Source organism: Cyprinodon tularosa, unplaced genomic scaffold (genome assembly GCF_016077235.1).
Source record: "Cyprinodon tularosa strain WSP-4 unplaced genomic scaffold, ASM1607723v1 ctg70, whole genome shotgun sequence".
In the NCBI taxonomy this organism is placed as follows: Eukaryota; Metazoa; Chordata; class Actinopteri; order Cyprinodontiformes; family Cyprinodontidae; genus Cyprinodon; species Cyprinodon tularosa.
Window position 1 is genome coordinate 4,550,891 of NW_024039452.1, and position 15,842 is coordinate 4,566,732.

General features: G+C 40.2%; 1 protein-coding gene across 1 annotated transcript; it reads right to left on the reverse strand.

Moving 5' to 3' along the window:
- Positions 1 to 7,697: 7,697 nt before the first annotated feature.
- LOC119772131 (putative C-type lectin domain family 20 member A) lies at positions 7,698 to 12,028 on the reverse strand. The gene is made up of 5 exons (XM_038268434.1): positions 11,933 to 12,028; positions 11,463 to 11,837; positions 11,018 to 11,371; positions 9,901 to 9,992; positions 7,698 to 7,799 (listed from the first exon to the last, which is right to left on the reverse strand). Exons 1-5 carry the CDS (start codon positions 11,970 to 11,972, stop codon positions 7,698 to 7,700), a joined length of 963 nt encoding a protein of 320 aa, XP_038124362.1. The 5' UTR covers positions 11,973 to 12,028.
- Between the last annotated feature and the right edge of the window lie 3,814 nt (positions 12,029 to 15,842).

Here is a 15,842-nt window from a genome sequence, read left to right on the forward strand (position 1 = left end):
GAAGACAGTTTTATTGATGCTGAATTGGCAAAGCAGCTGAATATTCCCAATGAACCTGTCAGCCTGCCATTGTCTTCTAATGGTTTAAATGACAAACTATTGTTTTGTGTTTCCCACCAAACAGTGGTGTTTCATAGTGCTTTAATCACTACAGCTCCAAATCACTTTTAACCCCCTCACATTCATTCACAAACAGGTACTGACAGAGGTGCTACACCATGCCATTGGCCAGGTAAACTTTTCCCTTACCCAACCTTTATCACATAAACATGTCTGCAGAAGGCAAAGTATGTATTTTTTTTAAATACTTCTCTCCTCTCTACAGATCAACAGAAGGCCTTTTTTCTTATCTGTTCACACACCCTGCAGGTTTTTTAAACCTCAAATCCATTTGGAGTGTCTACCACACAATCACACAGCTTCCCTAGCCCTACTTGTAGTGAAATTAGTTTGTTATCATTCTCCACTTTCAAATTTGCATGCGTGTTTACAACAACACTTTATCACAAGGAAGAAAGCTGGAAAACCTGTTTTAAACTAGAGAATTGTGAAACTGAAACCGTACTCCCCTAGTGTGAGGCACACGAAATATGCAGTCACATTTGTTTTTATTTCCTTTTGAAAATTGTTATTTGAACTTTTAGTAGCACTTGAGTTGAAAAGAAAAGATAGTTCTTGCGGTTATTTATTTATTATCTCTGGTTGATCCTAATGTCATTGTGGAGTGCACCACAGGGGGACAGTGTGTTGAGCAGGCGGACCCGCTGCCTCAGATGGAGGGAAACTTGTTGTCGGCACTTTTTCAGCTTACACTCATACTATTGCTGAGTTTGAATTCAGTGTCTTCATCCTCTAAAGGCCAGATTCGTCAGCCAATTACGTCATAGAATGGCAAAGTGGCATGTTCGGAATCCTCGTTATGCCAGATGCAGCCTTGTTTTTACCTTGGGTATTCCATGATTCATTGTGATTCCAACCAAGGCAGCTGCTCCGTGATTAGAGGAAAAAGGGCAATGGCGCCAAAGAGTGGTGAATATTGCAATTGCAGTTTAATATAATCCAAGTATGTGAATAGTTCCGTCTGAAATTAATGAAAAGAGTTGTTTTGATGGTTGTTGAGTCAGATATGTGGAGGATATTATTTGTATTATTGAAAGGTTATATCTCTCCCTATGTAAATGGGTTTGGCTGACATTTAAGCTCAGATGCCAATATTTTGGAATCTATTTTTTGTAGGAGAGTTGATGCCTAGTGGGTAGGGCATTGCACTTGAAATCCAGAGGTTCTGAGTTCAAGCCCCACTCCCACAGACTGCCACTATGGGTCCTTGAACATATACCCTTAACCCCACACTGCTCCCCAGGCACAACACAATGGCAGCTCATTACTTCCCAAGGGGATGGGTACTTGTGGCAGTGTAATCACAATTAAAGCTGGAAATAAAATCTCTGCATTAAGAAGTTCGATATCCATTCTTTGCCTGCTTTGTGTGTCAACGGCTGGGCGACAAAGCATACGGGTGGACCTGTTTGCATCATAGCCAAAACTTTCAGCCCCCTTATTTTCATAGACCTTGAAGGAACCAGTCCGGGTAGACCAGATCCTTGGATGATGCTCTGAAATTGAACGCACCCTATGCAGTGTGGCTGCATCAAACCAAAACACACTGTGTCTTGTCTCAGAATTTCTACTGTCCATTCAGGTAGTATTGGGCAAAATGCATACAAAATCACATGTAACTGGACTGTATATTATTTTGCTGCTCTATTGCCTAGCCTTAGCTTGAGCAGCTATTCTTGTTTCTGCAAAGTTATAACACAGTTAAACTTAAGTTAAACCTGAACTGAAGAACCAGTAGTTTAACTGTGTGGTCCAACAGTTCTATTTGCTTTACTGTCTGATGTTATTATGTTTTTATCCCTGATAGTTTATATTCTATTACTGATCACTCTTTTTTTATGGTTTAATTAATGTAAAGCCTTTTGAATTGGTTGTTTTTTGTTTTGTTTTGTTTTTTCAACAGTGTCCTGTCTCCTAATGTGGCAATAAGAATAATTGTCTTGATGCCAAAAAGAGCCCAACAGATTTTACTTTCACGAGTGTAGCAGTATGGCAATTACCATATTGCTCAACTTGTTTCATGCATATAAATTGCTTTATTGTAATTATGCAGGGAGTGTTACAGTTTATATGGACACTGCAATGTAAAAAGAGCAGAAAAACAGAAGAAGAAAAGGAAAAAAAGAAAAAAAGAGAAAAGATGAAAAAAAGAAGAGATAAGGAATCAATGACAAAACATTTTCAGTCTGCTTCATCACCTGTAACGAGATGAAAAAAGAACAGCACAACCGAAAGACATGGTACGAGACATACAATAAAGCAACACCTTGAAACTATCGCTAGAGTAGTATTATTAAATCTGACATGTACTCTGTGTTACCTGAAGATATGAATGTGGGGTTTCTGTATGGAAAACCACGAACCACGGCGCTCCTCCACCAGACGAAGCCAGAGCAGTACAGCCGCATCCGCCACCCGCACCAGCCCCCGACCCCCGGCCGAGGCACCTCGGCTGCCCCAGCCCCCCGAGCCATGCCTCCACCCGCCCCGCAGCCACACCCGCCACGATCAGCGGGAACAAAGCAGCTCCACCATGCCTCCAAGTGGGAAGACCCACCCGAAAACCCAATCAGCGCAGCCAGCCCATCCACACCAGCCCCCCAACACCACCCCCAGCCACAGCCGCCCAGACCCCCACACACCAGCGGCGCGTCGTCAGCAGGACCCCCACCAAACGGGGCCGCCCGCCCCCCGAGAAAACAGACATGCCAATCCCCCCCAAAAAAAGAACGCCGAGCAGAAAAGCCCCCACAATGCGACAGCGGACACCAGACACCGACCCGCCCGCTACCGCTCCCCCCACCGAGAAAAAAAAAAAAATGAATATATATATATATATATATATATATATATATATATATATATATATATATATATATATATATATACATATATGCATACATACATATAAATAAATAAATAAATAAAAATAAAATAAATAAAAATTGGGGAATGGGCTCCGCACTTAGCAGAGACTTGAGATGTATTTGGGAGAGGGTGCAGTTGAGACCCCAACCTGGGAGAGAAAAAAAAAAACACTCACAATCTCAATCATGCCTTCCCTCCCTAGTGCCCCCACTCGCACCACAGAAAATAAATAAATAAATCAATAATAAAAAAATAAATAAAAATAAAATTATAAATATAATAAAAACGCGGACACACATTCATACATAACACTCACATCCAATAATACCAGGACCAAAGACCCGGCGGCACCGATGGTTGGTCCCGGGACTAGCGGATGACCTAATAAGTGAACCTAACATGCGGATGGGGGGGAGGGGAGCGGCGACACCGCCACACCAACTCATCTCATTCCTGCTTCGAGCCTGGCCCCCCACCCCGCACACGGACCTGACCGCCCCCTGCAAGTGCCCCCCTCGGGACCAGGGCCCACCCATCCCACGCAGGCCACCACACCAGAACCCAGCCCCCCCCCCAAAAAAAAAAACCTGTTTCAACCAGGCACTTCATGCCCCTCCTTCCAACCTTCTTTGGGGAGAGCAGAGGCGACAGCCCCGCCACCGGCAGGCCACCTAGGCCCCACAGCCGGCCCCAGCCAAAACCACGGACCAGGTGGCTCACTCTTCCTCCAGGCCCCAGACTCCGGGCGGCAGCCGGAGAACAGGGGTGTGAGAAGACCCCGATCCTCCCTGCGCCTACTCAAATGTGGTGTTGTTGCGTGTTGCTCTCAGATGTAATTAAAACTGGGAGTACCAAGAGGGGGTGTTCCCAGCAAGACAGTAAGTTCCAGACCTTCCCCACTAGATGAACAGTGGACATCCAAAGGAAGGTTTAAACTACAGTTAAAAGATATTACCTGCACAAAGTACTCTGAATTGTCTTTGCACTGGATTGCCCTAAAAGAAATAAGTTATCTTCAATGTCAACATCAACAGTATGTTCTTATGAAAATGTTTCATAAGAACGCCATTCTTTGTTCAAAGGATTGATGAGAATTTTCACTTTATGAATAAGTATGCTTGAATTTATCCTTCCAGATAGAATTTAGTCCTTACAGAAATATACTTGTAAAATTTTGAAATTGCAGAGAAAATTAAAATACTTTCCAAGTTACTATCTAAATATATATTTGAGCTGGGGTTCAAACAGAAGGTTTGGATCCACTTTCCCCAAGAGATTGTTTGAGCTTCGCACTGAGAAAGGGATTCATCTCCACTAGGACCCGTTCAAGTATCGCAGGAAATCTGAGTGGCAGTCAGTTTCTCTGTTCACCTACAAACAACCGCATGCTGGGTAAATCCTGTTCCGCCCTCCACCAAATCAGACAAACACTGGACTTACAGCATACAGACTAGAGTCAAGGATTCAACAACTTCTCTGGAAACGTGAGTCAGACACCAAATCCGCTTCTCCAAGTTCACGAGTCAAAATTCCCACTGAGCTTGAACTAACCGCTGGGTCTTTCCGTCACTTTTCAGTTCCGGTTGAGCAGTGTTCAGAGCAACACTTCTCTCTGTATTATCTCTTCAATAAAACCTGTTAAACCTTTTCCCTGATCTCCCTGTTTGGTCTTCTGCATTTAGGTCTGAACTTTAGTAAAATCATGGCAGTAACAACGAAGGATTATAGGGAATCTAAAATCTATGCAAACACTATGCACTACTACAAAATAAACATGACTATATAATAATTTGGAAAGATGGGAAAAGGGGTGCTAATAGTCCACATAAATGAGTGTCCAGTGTAGGCCAAATGTCAACTCATTCAATAATGTCAAAATAGCAGCAGATATAATAAACTATAATAGATGAAGTTATAAACAGTGTGATTTCATTCAGTTTACAATGGTTAATTATTCACAGATGTATTACAAACCTACATTCATCTAAAACCCAGCTAGAAAGGAGCTTTAGCAAGACAAAGAGTCATGAAAACAAATGGCTGACTCCTACCATACAGTTAAAGGAGGTGGAGCAGCAGTGCTGGAAAAACACTTGAGTTCGTAAATCTCACAATATGGTGGCAGTTATCATGTGACAAAGGCGGAGGGGTGGACTGCAGACACATGTTTTTACTGGGCTCATGTGGACTGAAATATAAAATTTCCTCTCATATCCTTTCTAATATTAATTATGAATGTAGATTTTTATTTACTTAATTTCTCTTAGCAGAGCTGCTAGTGTCATAAGCTCAGAAGGTAGGACCCAGAATTCAGGCGAGACAGACAGTGGGATACTTCAAAGTGCTTATTTAAAACTGCACCACCAGAGCGAACAGCTGCAGGAAGCAGGCATGGCTGTCAGGGAGCAGAGCGAGCCCTTAAGCCACAAGAGGGCTCCTTCTATTTTGATTCTTTTACCTTTTTAATACTTTTCCGACTATTTCTATCTGCAATAAGACTAAAACCTGCAATTTTATCTGGTTTCTTTTTAACACAAATTCATCAGATGTAAAGCAAAGTGGGATACTTCAAAGTGCTTATGTAAAACACAGATAACAGAGGTGGGCTGTGGACCTGCAGCGGCTGCAGCAGGGTGCTGCCCATCATTGGAAACTGGTTTGACAAAAAGCACATACTATGGCTAACTGTTTATGCTTTATTTTTTCCTCTGACATGGGAGCTAGATCTGAGTTTGTCTGCCTTGCTATTTGTTTCCAGACGGGGCCGCCTGTGGAGCTTCTTTCTGTATGTCTGCTTCTGTCTCCTTGAACCCCAGTAAGCCTCGGCAGACGGCCGCTCACACTGAGCCTGCTCCTGCTGGAGCTTTCTTCCTGTTAAAAGGGAGTTTTTCCTTCCCACTCTCGCTGCAAGCATGCTTGGTCTAAGGGATTGCTTTCAAGTCAATGCAATCAGCTGGTTTTTAGCTGTAGATATCTTTTAACCAATCTGACGGTGTTATCTGGTTGACTTGTTGGGGAATTGCCGCTATATAAATAAACTGATTTGAGCTCATGGGGTCAGTTTCATGAAGCAGATTTAATGAAAACTCAAAGTTTTCTAAACCTGAAATATGGAAACTCCTGAGTTTTCTGTTTAGCAAAGAGTTTCCTCAACCTCTGTTTCAGTCACCATAGTAACATTCTCCCCAGAGCTAAGCTGGTTGGGAGCAGGTTTTCTTTAGTAAACTCAGTTTCCCCAATGTCCACTCTCCTTACAGTCACATTGTTTTATTTCCTGATTTAGTAAGATTTTTGTTAAATAAAAAAATAAAGTTATTAAAATTAAATTAAAGAAACAAACAGAAAATCATTCACTAGGTAAATCCATTTGACAAATTTCAAAATTGAATTATTTATTGGAAGAAGATTCTACAACTCAAATGACGGGGTATTATATCTAATTTTGGTTTAGTTATTTTGAGCAACATGTGGATCATTTTATCTTTATTTATCTTTTCAGTATGCGAAGAACTACTGAAATTCCTTTCCCCCTTAGAATAATAAATTAATCTAAGGAGGAAAGGAATTACTTTAGGGTTAGGATTAGGATTCACTGTGATAGCAACCTATTTAGCCTATTGGCACAATCTGAAGCCCCTCTATGGAACTGATAACCACTAATAACAACCATTTATTGGTGTGGTAACATTGGGATGTTATCGGCTGTAACAAACACGTAGTGGTTATTATGTATGAAAGACAGAATAAACTGAGAACCCATGACATTATGAACAGATCTTAGCTGTAAGAACATTTTTATTCTTTATCTTCACCTGCTGCCAGATGATTTCACCTAAATAGATACATTGATCCACTACCATTTAAGAAATAAACACGGAATGTTATTGTGATCACAACAGACTACGGCAAGTCGTTTTGACATGTATTAGTTATACTGAAAATGTATTCCTCATATCTGAAATAATATCCTTGTCGAAATGACTATTTTAAACTAAATGACAGTCTTCACATCTAGAATAAACATTCTGGATGTCTAGAAATGTATTTCAGATCTCCATATTCCTATGGTTAGTGGCAGCATTTGCATTATTTTGACCATAAAGAAATGAATTTCGAACATCAACAATATATATTTAGTCAAGATGATAAATGTCAGAATAGACACATTGATTAATTATTCTTATAGACACTTGAGACCCCCTAGTTTCCCTGCAGCGCTAAACATTTGTTTAGTATCCATATGCACTGATCCCAGGATTTTTTTTAGGGTGCTTTCTCATTACTCTGAAGCCACTGATCATTTAGCCTGAAACTGCACTACACCTTCAGTCCAACAGGTGGTAGTCATGAGAAGACAACTGGTTCTCCTTTTACTTCCAGCTATAGGTGACTTAGTTTCTAAAGGACTTATATTTAAAGACCATACTTTATCCAGAAATGATAAAAGAAACAAAAAACAAACACCTGTAGATCGTTACAAAGCAAAACGTTTTGCAGATTTATACTATGATACATAATGCACCCAGAAACGCCACCATTTAATTTTAAACACTCGAATTTGAAGATTAAGAGATTTTTTTTCTTACATCATTTAGAAATGTTTCACAACAATGTAATACATATTTAGCATAGTAGCAAACAGGTAATTAGTGATAAATATGCGTTGGAATGTAAATTTTAATCTAGCAAACATTGTTATATTTCTTAGTTTATAATTCTTTCTTCTCCTTTTTGAAGACTTTCCCATCAGGCTGCTCTCTCCACTTCAGGGTAACTCCACTCACTCCGTTCTCCTGCAGTTTGTTCTGGAGCTGTAGGATAAAGGTACAAGACATTAAAAATATAGACTTTTTGGATTTTGGATATTTATTATGCACTAAATACAATGGTAAAGGTATAGAGGACGATCTTTTATTTCCAGGTGGATCATCTAAATAATTGGTCCTTCTAATTGTCAGTTATTCTGGTAATATGTTTACATAAGGCCGTCCCACGTGCTCGTCCCATTAGCTTTCTTTTTCTGCCCATGCGCACTTTCAGACGTATATCTGTGGTGAGCTACGGTTTCAGACAGTAATTGAAGCTCACCTTTCTCACTGCAGGTCTTTGAAAATGGCTGATGGTCGTAAGAGAAAAAGTGTCTACCAAGTCTATGAGAAGAAAAAAAAGGCCTAAGAAGAGTCAGATATATCCCAGATGTCAGGAATCCAGTTTGTGTGTTTTTGTGTTTCATTTCCTCCTCCACCAGGTGGGGCCCCGTCCTCATTGGGTCTCCCTGCACACCTGCAACTCGTTACCTCATTACCTGTGAAGTGTTCTTAAGCTGCTGACTGCCAATACCTCGACGCCAGAGTGTTTGCCAACACATGGTACTCTAGCCATGCTTAGTTTAGCAGAGTCTAAACTAAGTCTTTGTTTTGCCAATACTGGGCACTCTAGCCATGCTTAGTTTAGCAGAGTCTAACCTGAGTTTTTGTTGGCCAGTTTTGGACTCTATAGTCAAGCTGAGTTTTTCTGAGTCTTAACTTTTTTTTTGTCTTTGCGTCTCGGCAGGAAGTCATCCTGCAAACTGGATTTGTTCGGTCCCTCTCTCTTTGGAAGGTTCAACTGAGCTTCTAACTGAGCTGGGTTTCCAAACAGGAAGTTTGGACCCACTTTCCCCAAGAGGTCGTTTGAGCTTCACACCAAGCAAAGGTTTCTTCAGCACCGCAGCCTGTTCAAGCACCACAGGAATTCAGAGTGGCAGTCAGTTTCTCAGTTCACTCCAAACAGGAAGTTTGGATCAACTCTCCCCAAGAGGTCGTTTGAGCTACACACCAAGCAAAGGTTTCTTCAGCACCGCAGCCTGTTCAAGCACCACAGGAAATCAGAGTGGCAGTCAGTTTCTCCGTTCACTCCAAACAGGAAGTTTGGATCAACTCTCCCCAAGAGGTCGTTTGAGCTACACGCCAAGCAAAGGTTTCTTCAGCACCGCAGCCTGTTCAAGCACCACAGGAAAACAGAGTGGCAGTCAGTTTCTCAGTTCACTCCAAACAGGAAGTTTGGATCAACTCTCCCCAAGAGGTCGTTTGAGCTTCACACCAAGCAAAGGTTTCTTCAGAACTACAGCCCGTTCAAGTACTGCAGGAAATCAGAGTGGCAGTAACCTTCTCCATTCACCAAGGAACAACCACAGTCTGAGTAACCCAGTCCACCCATCACCAAGCAAGCCACTCTCTGGTACAATCCTCTCACTCAGGATTCCATAAAGGACACCTTTCCCTGGGGAAGTGAATCTGCAACCTTTTCCTCCAATTTTAACCTAAGATTCAAATTTCCCACTGAGCCTGAACTAACCGCAGTGTCTTCCCCTCACCTTTCAGTCCCTGTTGAGCAGTGCTCAGAGAAGCACAGGATGCATCACCATACTCTTAATAAACCTGTTAAACTTTAACTCTGTCTGTCTGTTTGGCTTTCTGCATCTTGGGGTCAGACTTTAGATAAAATCATGACGCCAGAATGCTTTGCGTGGAGAGATCTCCTCACACAGCAATATGGGATTTGCTGTCACGGCAGTGCGCTGTCGCCATAGGCTGTCACTACCGGACAGCAACGACTAATAACAAAGATGGCGCAGGCACCCTGCAGTGGACCAACTGGGAAGTGATCATCTGTCCAAACCGTAAGTTGGCTGAGTTCACCATAAAGTCCCTGCCCTATATAGGGATTGAGGGATTTAGGTGTTAGGGAGAACATTTGGATGTCGTAAGCTTGTATGAGCTCTGAGAACAGCAACCTTTAAACAGAGCGTGCACAAGGAGAAATGGGCTCTTGCACGCTCTCGTACATGTACTGTTTTTCAAAGTGGAGAGGAAAGGTTTTTTTTAAAAGATTCAACAAAATCCTCCACAATACTTTTAATTTCAAACTTGCCTTTTTCATGATGCGCTCTCTTAGAACAGGGTCATTCAGGTCCACAGAGCCGTCTGCTTGAAGTCTGAGCCTCACTAACTGTTTTTTCATTTCTGATTTAAAATCAAGAACATAAAGATTAATTTGAGCGTTCATTTCAGTAAAACTGTCTTATACATTGAAAGAAATTAATATACACTACAATAAATATATGTATTTAAGTTTACACTTAATAACTCTAATTCAGGCTGTTTTAATCCAATCTGATATTTCCATGATGTAATTTTCATATCAGGATAATTAAATGTATTTTGTGACAACATTCAATTTCTGAAAGCCCTTGTTCTTGAGGATAAATAGTTACTCTTTCCCAATTGAAATCAGCTTATATGTGCACTGAAAAAAATGCACCCGTTTTTGGCATTTATTTAATAATATAAACTTGCTTTAACACAATTTTTTGATGTCCTACCATGCTAACAAGAAAAAATGTGTTAAAGTAACTAAATATAATTAAGTAAATGCCAAAAATGGGTGCATTTTTTTCAGTGTGCAGAGTCAGCAAACCTCTACATGATGGGAATGTTACTTTGTTAAATGATTTTGAGTTTTTTCCTTTTTTGTTGATTTTACTTGTTGAATTTATTTTCCTCAAAGGCAGGTTAGGCTTTCAGGAATTAGCATAACAAGACTTCTGCTTTAAACTACACAGATTCAATAAGAGTTGATCTTGATGTTCTTCTCTGCAAGTGGTGGGCCCACATGAAGAGCTTCTGCAGCTTCTTTGGGCTGAACCCAACAAACCAGGGGTTTACACCTCTACGTTCTATTGCATAGTGATATTGAAGAAGGATATTGAATCTGAGCTGAAAATAATTTAGTAAAAAACATCCCTTTGTTTCAGTGAAAGCAGGATGAAGAGGCACAAATAAGCAAAATTAAAAATAATTTAACACCATTGGTCAGAGAATTTAGTGAAATACTAATCAAAGATGTTTTAATCTACAAAAGATAGAAATGCATATTTGGTTAATCTAACTTTATAAAAAGTTAGGTAGATACAGAAGGTACAGAAATATACCTATTTCTAATAGTATTATTATTATATTTTCTCCTTTTCATTTTCAAACACACTCACCAGGAATGTCATAACAGACAAATGGTAATCTTGTTTCACAGGGCAAAAACTGCCATCTCCCTGATATCTGAGTAGATGTAGCACCGCATATGACTGTCATTGAGCCAATCATATTAATGATGTACTTCCAGTTGGTAAAGAGGACACTGTTCCCGTCGGACCAGAGAAGATAAGGATCTCTATATAGACCAATCCATGCATGGTCATCCTTAGGTATCAGGCTGTGGACCTGCTGGTTCTCTGTGTCATTTTTTATGGTGGCAAGGTCAGTAAAGTTTTCTTTGCAGTAAATCTGAGCATTGGACCAGCTCATCGCTGTATTCACATAAACAAATTCAGGATCCAAAGGCGACCCTGATAGAGACAACAATGGAGGAGGAAGGTTCAGGTTCTAGATCTTAGATTAACGAATTAAGGAATTTTGTATCATAATTCACATTTTTACCGTTGTAGCACACAAACTGGTGATCCTCTGAGCAGCTCGCATCATACCATTCCCCTCTGTGGTGAAAAGCTGTGCATAACTCATCTTCTTGGGAAAAAGCTGGTTGATTTGTTTGCCAGTCTCTGTAGTCAGCTCCACTCCCATTGTAACCATCAGACCATTTCCAGTGGATTTCACTGAACAGACCAATCCAGACCTCAGAGCTGTGTCCAGCAGATGTAAGAGTGTCGATGAGTTGGTTCTGGTGCTCAGAGTTCAGGATGGTGGCCAGGTCTGTGTGCTTCTGTCTGCAGTAGGTCTGAGCTTCAGTCCAATTCAATAATTGATTAACAAAATGGTACTGAGGAAGGAGGCAGGTGGAGAGGACCACCCAGTCTGGAAGATAGATTTAAATATTTTATTTTCCATCATACAGTGAGGCTATTTAAAACCACATCAATACCATTAGATATAAACATGAAGTCACTCACCTAAAAGACACAAGACTCCCAGCAAGATCTTCTCCATCATGATGCTGCTCTGAGGACTGCAGTAGAAAGACCTGGTGTTATAATCAGTCTCTGAAAAGGCTTTTTGCAACAGTAATGGTCTATGGTCACTAAATGGTCATATATATGCAAAGCTGGTTGCCATGGCTGCCTGTAGGAAAATGATGCCTATAAAGGGTATGCATGTTTGCAAAGTTTCAGCTTAGATAAACAAGCATCTTAATAAAAACAGCCATAACCCCTATCAATATTTCAAGCTGCTAATGTTACAGGAAACCGCTCCCTTGTGGTGGTTCTTAGATATAGTGAAATGGAACATTGATCATTTTTATCCATTTCTGCCTTTTAGAGCAGAGAGTCTCTATGCGACTGAAAAAGTGCTATGGTCATAACAGAGAGTTTCATTTGAAAAGAAAGGACATTGAGGGATTTCCTACATTCAGGGCTACATGGTGTCTTAGGGGGTTTTACTTTTTTGAAATTAGAGTAGATTTTTGACATTAGTCCTTGCTGAGTTGACAAAGCTCAAACATCAATGATTTCACTCAGAGGGATCACTTCCTGTATTAATAAGATGCAATCCTGGAATCAGCTTCCAGCTTTATTGGAGCCCAAACATTATTTAATTAAAAGATCCAACTAATCAAATGAAATGAACTTCAGCTCAGCTTTTAACACCATTATTCAACAGCATCTGATAGGAAATCTGGAACATCTGGGCTTCAGGGCACCCATTTGCAATTGTCTGCTGGACTTCCTCACCAACAGACCTCAGTCAGTCTGGGTTAGACAGAACAGCTCTGATGTCATCACCCTGAGCCAGGGGTCGGCAACCCAACCTGCTCAAAAAGTCATTTGGACCAAAAAAACAAAAAATAATAAATCTGTCTGGAGCCGCAAAAATGTAAAAGTCTTATATATGCCTCTAATGCCAACACTGGCTCTAAGTGCATAATCCCACTATAGGAAAGGACTATGTGGGCTTAAAAATATAATGAGCATTAATGATTAAATGTTTATCCTGGAGCAAATTTCACATAGTAGCATGAGGTGACGCCCCTTTGCGGCACGCTGCTTCAACCGTCCGCTTAACCGCCATTTACCGCGCGGTTTAAGTTTTGTTGCATTGATGAAATTACAGAGACACATAAAGGAATCTTTCTATGGTGGACATTTTTCTATTGGGAGGAGTTGATTGAGTCATAAGGAACCAAGCAGGAACTGACATCAATCAGAGCAGAGCTCTCTTACCCCGAAATCCCACATCTTCCGTCACCATCGTTCTGATTTATATTTTTAGGATTTGGTGAAAAATTGGAAGAAAGTTCACATACCTGCATCAGAGCGCTACCTGTTTGATCTGTGGACGGTTTTCCATCCTTGCAACAAAACTAGCAGCAGTGGTGAAGTTTGGAGATGCAATCCACCTCTTAAATCTCTCTTTGCGATCCTCTAATTTACCCAGAAGTTCTGCAAGCTTGGTGGTCGGCTGCATATTTAGCCTTCCCTGGAAATGACTTTCCAAATTTTTCTTTTTCTTTTTTGACAATCTCTCATTACAAAGCAAAAAAGCAGGCAATCCTTCCGCATTGATAATGAGGAAATCCGAGTGATAGTCCGCTCCATTAATCCTCCGGGTCCGACGTTTTTCTACCTGTACTTCTCCAAATGTGTTCCCTATTCTCTGGATATCCCACAAAGACTGGATTCAAGGACTGACTAAGGCCCCCTCAAATGTGAATCCCTCACCTGCATAATCTTTACAACATCCAAGATTCCCACGGTGCCTAAACTGATCTCTGTGAACTTCCCTTCTCACTTCCAGTTCCGGTTCACCAGTTCATTGAGTTCCAGATCCTACCGCTGTTCTCATATCACAAATAAACCTGTTAAACTTTTCCCGTGTTCCCTGAGTGGTTTCTCTGCATGTGGGTCAGATTCGTTAAACCGATCATGACAATTGGGATGCAGTTTGTCTTTAATGTCACTGAAGTGTAACTTGCAAATTTTTCACAGTCTGCAATGTTTTACCATGTTATCCCTTTCATGCCGCAACCATGTTTGGGTTTCTGTTGAGACTTTTTTCCTGTTTATAGTTTAGAGTTTTTGTTCCTCAGAGGACAAATATGGCACTCTTTCTTCTGCAGTCATGATTGTGATTGGTCTGCTACCTTAACCCCGCCCCTTTATATGTGTAAATTCCCAAATTCATGATCAGTCAAAGCTGGGTTGAGGTAGCGAGTTGATAACTGGCTTGGTGGTACCACTGATCCTGATTGCTGTTATTGTGGATTGATAAAGCTTGATATGCTGGGAGTAATGAATAGCTTGAGGTAGCTCCATGGGACGGGCTTTAGGCAGATACTGAAGTCTTCAGGAAGAAGAAAGCAGGAAAGACTGAGTTTTTAAATAAGAACCCAGAGACATTAATGTTTCTTTAAGCTAGCCTCTGCTAATGACTTCTCTTTAGTCCTTGACATTAGAAAACTGTTATTTCATGTCACCAAATGTTTTGTCTTTTAATAATTAATGTCGCCGTGAGAAAAACATTCAAATGCTGTGAGCAAAAATATTTCTATTGTATTGCAGCACAACAAAAGTGTCTGTCGATTTAAACAAACAAGACTTCCTAACAGATCTATACCATCATAATACATTTGATTATTAACTTTTGCATGGAAAACATTGACACCTCTGCCTGTAGATGCATGTTGGTATAGGAAAACAGGATTTGCATTTTTTTTCACTAGCACAAAAGCAAACACTGACATGAAGGACAAGCTTGACAAGTTTAATGCAGTCTAGTTATTCTTAGAAGCCCAAACTTAATTGTTTGGACATCTTGATGTGTAATTAAAATAGTGACTGTACTTAACAGCATGTTTTTATTCTGATTGGCTCTTATACGTATGAAAAAACCTTTAACAAATCTATCATGGATCAACACTCAGATTCTTTAAAGTGATACAACATTTTATGGGATTAGCCATCAGGCCCACTTAGCTTTTCAGCAGTCTGAAAATTAGATTTCTTGGCCTGAAGAGAATCCCATTAAAGAATTCCTACCCAATGTGGTCTCTCTATGTTCTCAAAAGCAAAGAGAATGGGTGTTGGGGTCATACTGCCTTGATACTAAGTACAATATTCGTGGCGTCACATGTTGCTTTGATGTGTCTCTGTAGGAGTGTTTTGCAGAGGGTCTTTATTCTTTAGAGTTGGCATAGAAAACCAACATAGACATTGGTTCTCTATGTCCAAAATTAGTATTATAGGTTATGGCATAAAACTAAGCACACATATCTAACATAATAACTTTTTTTTTGTAAAAGTTAAACATTTGTGTCCTCCACCAGTTTTGGTAGTTCGGCATTTTATGTCCCACCATTATCCAGGTACCAAAAGTTTGCATAAAGATCTGCGATAACTGGTTCTATATTTTCAGGCAGAAATAAGTTCTTAATCCTTCTGATATTAACAGTTTATATTTTGTTTTTGTACATTTAACGATAGGAGGAGCTAGTGAAGAACAAAAACTTTAATTTCCTTTAAGATTTCCAGTAGAAAACCTAAGAAAAATACTGATTGCAATCTGTATTTCTTGTGTTAAATATTTAATCATATATATTTTCATGTACAGCTTATGCCATTCTAAAAGACATGTTTACAGAGTTCTTAATCATCTAAAATGTTCTTTTCTTAAAATAAGTCTATTAGAAAATTCACAATTCAGATTAAAGTTCAGAGTAAAAGGAAAAGTTACAACCATAGCTAGTGTCAGGTTTCCAGAGCTGGGTGGAGTGGCTTTTTGTTTTTTCCTTTTTTTCTCTCACAGGGTGGCAGGCTAATTTAGTCCAGCTGGGTTCCATTCCCTCAATCAGTGGTGACCTTTAAG